Genomic DNA, 10,477 nt, shown 5'->3' on the forward strand with positions numbered 1-10,477 from the left:
AATGTGAACTAGCGTGAACATTTGAAGCCTCCTTTTAGGAAGAAATTGGTAGATGCATTTTTCATGTATTTACATTGCATGTGTGTGATGTCATGCATGACATTATTAAGGCCATTTCTCTTCTATAAATAGCAAGGATTTTGTTCATTTGTAAAATATCTCTCACTTGCCTTCTTATCTCCTAAGGCATTTGAATCTTCTTTCTCTCTTGTAGTATTTCACTTGTATTTTTGGAGTGAAATAAATTTGAGTTGATTGTTCCGAGGACTAGGCAAAAAATTAAATTTTGCCGAACCTCGTTAATTTCTGGTGTTCATTTTATTATTGTCTCATTTACTATTTATTAGCTACCTTTAGATATAGTAGTTGTGATTTAATCACTCTCTATATATTCGGCTTTCGCAACAATTGGTATCAGAGCCAAAGTTCTATCTTAGTATGCTCTGTAGTTGCAGCATAGTCTGAACTTCCACATCAGAAAAGAATTACTTTGATGTTCTGTACTGTCAGCAAATAAATAGTATCTATAGCAAAATGGGAGATAATAAAAATGAAGAGTCCACATCGGGTGTCAGTAATACGTCGTTGGCATCTTCGCTTATGACAAGAATTATGTCAAATGCGAAATTTGCAGTTAAAATTTTTGACAGGTCAGGACATTTCGGGATGTGGCAAGCTGAGGTTCTTGATGTCTTTTTTCAACAAGGGCTAGATATTGCCATAGAAGAAAATAAACCAGACAATATCGGAGAAGGAGATTGGAAGATTATCAACCGTGTTGCTTGTGGTACCATTCGATCTTACCTCGCAAGAGAACAGGAGTATCCATACACAAAAGAAACTTTTGCAAGTAAATTGTGGAATGCGTTGGAAGATAAATTCTTGAAGAAAAACAGTCAAAATAAACTTTACATGAAAAAAAGACTGTTACGCTTCACATATGTTCATGGTACTACAATGAATGATCATATCACTAGCTTTAATAAGTTGGCGACAGATTTGCAGAATATGGACGTGACTTTTAGTGATGGAGATATGGCCTTAATGTTATTAAGTTCACTTTTCGATGAGTACGAGCACCTCGAAACTACTCTACTTTATGGGAATGATGAAGTGTCTCTCAAAGAAGTTTGTTCTGCCTTGTACAGCTATGAATAAAGAAAGAGAGAAAAACAAAAGAGTGGAGAAGGAAAAGCACTGGTCGCGAGAGGTCGTTCTCAAAATCATATGAGAACGAAGAAAGAAAGATCCAAGTCAAGATCCAGACCCAGCAAAGATAAATGTGCCTTTTGCCGAGAAAAGAGTTATTGGAAGAAAGACTGTCCAAAGTTGAAAAACAAGGCCAAACCTAATAATGAAAAGGCTGTCATGGATTCAAATGTAGCTGATTGTGATGACTCTGATTTCTCTCTAGTTACAACTGAGCCATTCAAACTATTTGACATATGGCTGATGGATTCAGCTTGTAGCTATCATATGTGTCCCAACAAGGACTGGTTCGTTGATTTTCAAGAAGGAGAATGTGGAGTTATTCACACAGCAAATAACAATCCTCTTACCGCATATGGTATTGGTTCAATCCGATTAAGTAACCATGATGGATTGATCAGAACATTAACAGATGTTCGATACGTACCGGAATTGAAGAAAAATCTCATTTCTGTAGGAGCCCTAGAGTCAAAGGGGCTCAAAGTCGTTGCAAAAAATGGGGTAATGAGAATATGCTCTGGTGCACTAGTGGTAATGAAGGGAATCCGGCGAAATAATAACATGTACCACTATCGCGGTAGTACAGTTATTGGGACAGCAACAGTGATATCCAGTGATGACAAGGAGGCAGAAGCAACCAAGCTATGGCACATGCTCTTGGGATATGCTGGAGGAAAATCCTTAAAGATTTTATTAGATCAAGGATTGTTAAAAGGAGTAAAGACTTGAAATTTGGAGTTTTGTGAGCATTGTGTTAAGGGAAAACAAACAAGGGTTAAATTTGGAACAGCAATCCATAATACTAAAAGTATTTTGGATTATGTTCACTCTGATGTTTGGGGTGCTTCCAAAACACCTTCATTAGGTGGGAAATACTATTTTGTAACCTTTATTGATGACTTTTCCCGGAGAGTGTGGGTGTATACTATGAAAACCAAAGATGAGGTGCTGGGAATTTTTCTCAAATGGAAGGCAATGATAGAGACTCAAACAGGCAGAAAGATAAAGTGTCTTCGCACAGTTAACGGTGGAGAATACAAAAATGATCTTTACCATAAGATTTGTGAAGATGATGGCATTTTGAGACATTTCACCGTCAGAAATACACCACAACAGAATGGAGTGGCAGAACGCATGAACCGGACTTTGCTGGAGAAGGTTCGGTGTATGTTGTCCAATGCTGGCTTGGGCAAAGAATTTTGGGCTGAGGCAATAACATATGCATGCCACCTCATTAATCGTCTACCATCTGCCGCTATTGGAGGCAAGACACCATTTGAAAAATGGTATGGAAAACCTGCTGAAGATTATAATTTTTTTACATGTATTTGGCTCAATTGCATATTATCATGTGAAAGAGTCAAAATTGGATCCGAGGGCAAAGAAAGCTATATTTATGGGGATTACTTCTGGAGTCAAAGGATACCGATTATGGTGTCCAGAGACAAGAAAAGTTATATTCAGCAGAGATGTTACCTTTGATGAATCTGCCATAATAGATAAGGTGACATTTGAATATGTCAAATAAACTGATGGTGCTTCAAAGCAGGTGGAGTTTAAGAAAAAATTAATTTTCCCAACACAGGGAGAAAATGAGGAAACAATAGAAGATTTTCCCCTGGAAGAAGAGTCAGTGGAAGGGGAGATTCCAACTCAGGAACCCCAACAACAACTTGAATCAATAGCAACCAGCAAGCCAAAAAGAACAATAAAGAAACCTGTTCGTCTCATAGAGACGGTGGCTTGTTCAGCCTCAATTGTAGCTGATGATGTTCCTACCACTTATAAAGACGCAGTCCAAAGTTCAGAAGAAGATAAGTGGAGGATTGCCATGAATAAAGAAATGCAGTCCCTTCATCAGAATTGCACATGGAAATTGGCCAATCTCCCGAAGGGCAAGAAAGTAATTGGGTGCAAATGGGTATTTGCAAAGAAAGAAGGATTTCCTAACCAAGAAGATGCTCGCTACAAAGCAAGATTGGTGGCCAAAGGGTACGCTCAAAAGGAGGGAATTGATTACAATGAGGTATTTTTTTCAGTCGTGAAACACTCCTCCATTAGAGTTTTTTTGGCTTTGGTAGCACAGTTGAATTTGAAACTAGTTCAGTTAGATGTAAAAACTGCATTTTTACATGAAGACTTGGAAGAGAAAATCTATATGACTCAGCCAGAAGGATTCAAAGTTGCTGAAAAGGAAAATATGGTGTGCAAACTTGAAAAATCGCTGTATGGATTGAAACAATCTTCTAGACAATGGTACAAACGATTTGATAAGTTTATGTTACGGCAGAAGTACAAAAGAAGCAAATACGATCATTGTGTGTATTTGCGCAAGCTTGAAGATGGATCCTTCATATATCTTCTCCTATACGTTGATGATATGTTGATAGTTTTCAAAAGTCAAGAGGAAATTGAGAAGTTGAAGATTCAGCTAAGAAAGGAGTTTGAGATGAAGGATTTAGGTGAGACGAAGAAAATTCTTGGCATGGAGATAAAAAGAGATAGACTCAAAGAAACTCTATCTATCTCAGAAAGAATACTTGAAGAAAGTAATAGATCGATTTGGCATGAATGAGAACACGAAGTTGGTTAGCACTCCTCTTGCTCCTCACTTTAAGCTTAGTGCTGCTATGTCGCCGAAGAATGAAGCTGAACAAGAGTATATGTCAAGAGTGCCATATGCGAATGTCGTTGGTAGCTTGATGTATGCAATGGTTTGCACAAGACCTGATATTTCACATGCTATCGAAGTTGTAAGCAGGTATATGCATGATCCAGGAAAGGAGCATTGGCAAGCTGTGAAATGGATTCTACGGTATATTTGTAATACTGTAGATGTTGGATTGATTTTTGAGCAGGAAGATAGTCAGTATCTGGTTGGATATTGTGACTCGGATTATGCGGGTGATTTGGACAAGCGTAGATCAACTACTGGTTATGTTTTCACTATTGCAAATACACCAGTTAGTTGGAAGTCTACTTTGCAGTCAACGGTTGCTTTGTCTACTGCTGAAGCAGAGTACATGGCAATTACGGAGGTTGTAAAGGAGGCAATTTGGCTTCAAGGGTTGCTTATAGATCTTGGTATTGGTCAAGAAAACATCACACTATTTTGTGATAGTCAGAGTACTATCCAATTAGCAAAGAACCAAGTTTATCATGCAAGGACGAAGCACATTGATGTTCGATATCACTTTGTACGAGATATTATAGAAGAAGGTGGAGTCACGGTACAGAAAATTCGGACTACAGACAACCCTGCCGATATGCTAACAAAAGTAGTGACTGCGATCAAGTTTCAACATTGTTTGAACTTGATCAACATTGTTGAACTTTGAAGATTGGAGTTGAAGACATAATCAAAATTTATCAGTAAGAGAAAATTGCAAAAGTAGAATCTTGCCAAGGTGAAGATTTGTTGAATTTTGACAAGATTAATGTGAACTAGTGTGAACATTTGAAGCCTCCTTTTAGGAAGAAATTGGTAGATGCATTTTTCATGCATTTACATTGCATGTTCACACTTAATATGATGTCATGCATGACATTATTAAGGCCATTTCTCTTCTATAAATAGCAAGGGTTTTGTTCATTTGTAAAATATCTCTCACTTGCCTTCTTATCTCCTAAAGCATTTGAATCTTCTTTCTCTCTTGTAGTATTTCACTTGTATTTTTGGAGTGAAATAAATTTGAGTTGATTGTGTCCGAGGACTAGGCAAAAAATCAAATTTTGCCGAACTTCGTTAATTTTTTGTGTTCATTTTATTATTGTCTCATTTATTATTTATTAACTACCTTTATATATAGTAGTTGTGATTTAATCACTCTATATATATTCGACTTCCGCAACAAAAACAACAGAATGATTAATCCTCTCGTTCGTATAAACCAAACAAATAAAAACAGATTGTTATCTTACATGTCCAAGGGAAAAAGTGTGAGAGGGAAGGGGACTAAGATGAGAGGCCCATTGAGGAGGCTCGTAAGGCTTCTTTGTGAGAAATTGAAAGGGCGATTGCGAAACCTGAGAACTGGAATCCTCCATAGATGATTTGGTAAGGGAAAAGTGTCTGTTCAAGTTTAACGCCTTATTATTATTGCTGCGAGGGAAACGGTGAACTGTAGCATATTCTAGTGAAGCTGCTGCTCCATTGGCAACTCAACATTTTTTTCCTTTCTCTTTTTCCTTTATCTTTTGTTCATATAGTTCAATAGGAAATTCCTATTGGAATTAACCCGAATCAGCACAATTTTACTCCTTACATGCTAGTTATGTACGTAAGAATTAACAAAATAAATGAATATTTTCCATAAACAGTAGAGATTGTTTTGCGGTAATAAGAATACCGAGAATGTTATATAATACTAATTACTGATACGTGTATTTTTATTTTATACTAGTATCCATAAACGTGCGTTGCACGTTAATAATGGCACGTAATGGTTTAAATATTTATTTATATGAATGAACAATATGATTTAATTAATGAGAGAAATTTTATATATAATAATACAACAATCATTTAAATATAGAATAATATTGTGTCATTTACATAATACATGAATTCAAAATGAAAAGATATCATCAGAACTTACACAAATAATCAATTTTAGTCATATTACTCAGATAATTATGTATTGTAGTTTAAAGGTATCTAATATGACGGTATCTTACCGAACACTTCTTTATAGACAATGTTCTTTTGGGAGAAATTCAAAAATAGCCAAATTTACAAGTGGTAATTGAAAAATAGCCAAAACTTCAAAAGTAATCGAAATTTAGCCACTTTCATGTAAAGATAAATCTGAACGAAAATACTGCTCAAAATCCGAAAAATATTCCAGCATAATATACTGGAACTCCAGCATAATTCCAGTATAATATACCGGTCCAACATAATATGCTGGAAGTTTATACACAGGTGCTCCAATTTCCAGTATATTATGCTGGAACTTTTCGCGTGTTGGAGTTCCAGCATAATATACTGGAAGTTCATACACAAGTGCCAGATTTACAAGTGGTAATTGAAAAATAGCCAAAACTTCAAAAGTAATCAAAATTTAGCCACTTTCATGTAAAGATAAATCTGAACGAAAATACTGTTCAAAATCCGAAAAATATTCCAGCATAATATACTGGAACTCCAGCATAATTCCAGTATAATATACCGGTCCAACATAATATGCTGGAAGTTCATAGACAGGTGCTTCAATCTCCAGTATATTATGCTGGAACTTTCCGCGTGTTGGAGTTCCAGCATAATATACTGGAAGTTCATACACAGGTGCCAGATTTACAAGTGGTAATTGAAAAATAGCCAAAACTTCAAAAGTAATCGAAATTTAGCCACTTTCATGTAAAGATAAATCTGAACGAAAATACTGTTCAAAATCCGGAAAATATTCCAGCATAATATACTGGAACTCCAGCATAATTCCAGTATAATATACCGGTCCAACATAATATGCTAGAAGTTCATAAAACAGGTGCTCCAATCTCCAGTATATTATGCTAGAACTTTCCGCGTGTTGGAGTTCCAGCATAATATGCTGGAAGTTCATACACAGGTGCACCAATCTCCAGTATATTATGCTAGACCGGTCCGTGGCTATTTTTTAACGACTTTGCAAACGCTGGCTATTTTTGAATTATTAATCCGAAAACTGGCTAGCCCGTGCTATTTTTACTATTTTTTGTATATATTTTTGGCAAAATGGTTTCTTGGCCACCTAAACTTGTACCCGTTTGTCAATACAGTAAATGAACTTATAAGTTTCTCATTTGAACGCTTATACTTGACGGAATGAGTACTAATAAACACATTTGGCCATCGACCATGCTTGTGTGAGAACGACTTAAATAATGTGGCTCAAATACGTGCAGACCATGATATAGAGGCACGTGAATATAATAATTTTGATTAAAAAAGTATTAAAATAAAAAAAGAAAGCAAATAAAAAGGAAAAACAAAAATGGAATTGCAAAAGTTGAAAACTCTCACCCACCCCACGCCCTCCCTTCTCATATTTCTTTCTTCACCCTTTCATTTTCTTGTTGCTTGATTCCCTTCCCATTCCCCTTTCTTTTCTTGTCTATCCTCTTCCCCGCCCTCCCAACTGCCTTTTAACAAATCTGACATAACCACAATTCAAATAGAAAAATACTGGTTAGAAAAAATAAATAACAAAATTTCAATTGAAATTTTCAGAGATAGATTTTGAGTCTTTCTCTAAAATGTCTGTTCAGAAGACGTAAAAGGAAGAAGTAGAAGTAGAATTGGTATGTATGAGTGAGCTCTCATTTGAGATTATTGAGATTTTTTTTTTCTTTTTACTAATTTCTATGAGGATTTTCAAAGATAATGGAAGAGTTGTTTTTACCGATTTGTCTGGATTTTATGAATTTTACTGATTTTGTTTGTGTTCGTTTTACTTTTTTTTATTCATTTGAGAGTTTTAGAGTAAGAAGGATGGTGTTCATTGTTAATTTGAGGGATTTTAGAGTGTATGAGGGTGATGTTCACTGTTCATGGTGGATGAAACATGTAGCGTTGGTGCTGCCATGGTGAAGAAGAAGAAAACAAAGAAAAATGTTTTAATTTTCGTAATAAATTATTAAAAAGAGATTGGGACCTACAAATTACACATGTCAAACAATAATAGGTTAAGAATATGATGTGTCAGTCAGTCATAGCGGCTGAGTAACACGCTCAGCTGGAGGTGTTTATTGGTATTCATTCCATCAAGTACAAGTGTTCAAATGAGAAACTTATAAGTTCATTTACCGGATTGACGAATGAGTACAAATTTAAGTGGCCCAAAGGCTATTTTGCCCATATTTTTCCTTCTAATGCTTTGGCTGCTCTGCCATAACCAAAATTTTTGTTGTCGATATTGATATTTCTTTTGAAAGTACAATATATATTTATTCGTGTAAGAAAATATATTGTTATAAATATAGTTCAATATTTAGGATGTTTGTCCTTGTACTTTATTTATTATAATTACAAAACATAAACATACTAAAAATTATTTTCACACAAATTTAAAAGGATATTCTTTAGTTTCGAAAGACGAAAGTTGAGTTCGGGGATAAACACATACTTAGAAGCACATTGACCAATATCATAAGTTCTGCATGTATGGCGTTATTGTCAAAACTTCTATATACCATATGTGTACTATTACATAAGCTATTCAGCGGATTTAAGTTTTTCGTAGCATGACGGGCATATCTTTCTTCAAAATAAACCTATATGCAATGAAAGATCAATTTTAACTTAGTCTATTATATATATGGTGACACTAACATATGTAAGAAATAATGAACTTGACAACAAACATGTACAATAGAAGGTCATTTTGTATTAAAGTATTTAAATATTCTTCTTGATAGTAATTGTTGGTACCATCTTCTGCTAAGTCAAAACTGAAAAATATTTTGTATTTACCATAAAACTTAGCAATCAATCTTTTATTTAGTTAATCAACATATTCATTTATGCTAGCTAAGATAACTCTTTAATTTCTATCATATAATTTGCACAAATTATATTTTAATCTAATGATCAAAATACGTTTCTTATTGAATACACTACTACTACTACTGAGGTTGATTACCAAGTGTTCTAGAAGAACCAACTCATCTTTTATTGGATGCTCTTCTCCGTTTTCGACGCAAAGCAAGAAGTCACCGAATGATGGATATGTTCTTACTTTTATACTTCTTGTCATTTGAATATTTTTCATTTGAGACCATAAGTATAATTTTGGCAAGTTAGCTTTTACAGTTTATACTTTCGTCATTGTTTGAACTACTGATTGTACTTGTCATGACCCAAAATCCATTATAGGTCGTGATTGCACCTAACACCGCTGTCAGACAAGCCAACCATAATTTATTAACTTAATTACTCCTTTTAATATTTGAAATCACGATTTTCTTCAATTTAATAATAAAAGATAGAATTTACAGAGTAAATAAAAATATTTTCACAATTTTAATACCAAACAATCCATCCCCAAAACCCGGTGTCACAAATGTATAAGCATCAACTAGAAAATATAATAAAATACAACATCTGTCTAGAATATAAATTAGACAGGAGAAGGAGACTCTGCAGGCTGCGAATCGTAACATGAAATGCAACTCACGTTAAGTCCCCGCAACATACGCGCCTCTACGCCCAGAAGGCCACCGGGTATATATGCACCTGCACAAAATGTGTAGCAAGTATAGTATGAGTACGTAAATCAACGTGCTCCCAATAAGTATCTAGCCTAACCCCGAAGGAGTAGTGACGAGGGGTCGACATTGACACTTACTAGAGGTCCTGTTAAATAAATAATACGATAATTCATATAATTGTAAAGCATACAGCAATAGGGGAGAAATCTGAAGTTTCATAATGTTCCAATTATTTCCTTTTTATCATAAATTTATCGATCATGTATCCTACCCTAATATCTCAGAATAAATGACAAGTGTCAATACTAATCAGATAAGAAATATCATAAAATATCGGGTGTCAGTAAAAAGTTTATCTCGTGAATATTCGGACTACTAGCGGTATAACGCACGATTCTGCTGAGGTCGTTCGGCCCGATCCGGAGTAGTGTGTACACTGCCGAAGGTCGAACGACACGAACCAGAGTTGCACTTCTATATACTGCCGAGGCGTTCGGCCCGCTCCACAAGAAAGGAAGGAATTTATCCCATTCTGAGAGATACTGCCGAGGCGTTCGGCCTGCTCCACAGGAAAGGAAGGAAGTTTCCAAATCACAATATACGCGCTTACAATAAAGTACATGAGCACAATAATAAGTACATCTCTTTACATTTATCGAATACCTTAGCAACAACTCAGGGTATTAAAGCTTGACTTGATACCTTTATTTCTAAATCAATTTCAGTTATAACTTTAATTAAATAAGCTAGCAGAACAAGTTCAAATAATTTTATTATTACAGGATAAGGTCCTAAGTCTACCCGGACATAGACATGCTTTAGCTACGTACGGACTCTCGTCACCTCGTATGTTATTAGCTCCCACAACTAGTTGCACGTAATAATAAATATCACCTAGGGGGTGGTTTCCCCCTCACAGGGTTAGATAAGAGACTTACCTCGCTCCGAAGTTCCATAACCGGCTCCAAAGCCCTCTAACACCTCAAACCGATGCTCGTCGCTCCAAACTAGTCAAACAATGTACAAACCAATAAAAATATATTCTAATACTCATAACAATCAATTTAGATAAATTTCC

General features: G+C 35.3%; 1 protein-coding gene across 1 annotated transcript in view; it reads right to left on the minus strand.

Moving 5' to 3' along the window:
- Positions 1–5,458, minus strand: part of LOC104116079 (D-cysteine desulfhydrase 1, mitochondrial-like) — a 31,425-nt gene extending 25,967 nt beyond the window's left edge. The window contains exon 1 of the mRNA XM_070197343.1: positions 5,131–5,458. Coding sequence (XP_070053444.1) covers positions 5,131–5,256 — 126 coding nt within the window. The 5' untranslated portion in view covers positions 5,257–5,458. The remainder of the gene's footprint in view (positions 1–5,130) is intronic.
- Between the last annotated feature and the right edge of the window lie 5,019 nt (positions 5,459–10,477).

The sequence above is a fragment of the Nicotiana tomentosiformis genome, chromosome 3 (genome assembly GCF_000390325.3).
Source record: "Nicotiana tomentosiformis chromosome 3, ASM39032v3, whole genome shotgun sequence".
NCBI classification, from domain to species: domain Eukaryota; kingdom Viridiplantae; phylum Streptophyta; class Magnoliopsida; order Solanales; family Solanaceae; genus Nicotiana; species Nicotiana tomentosiformis.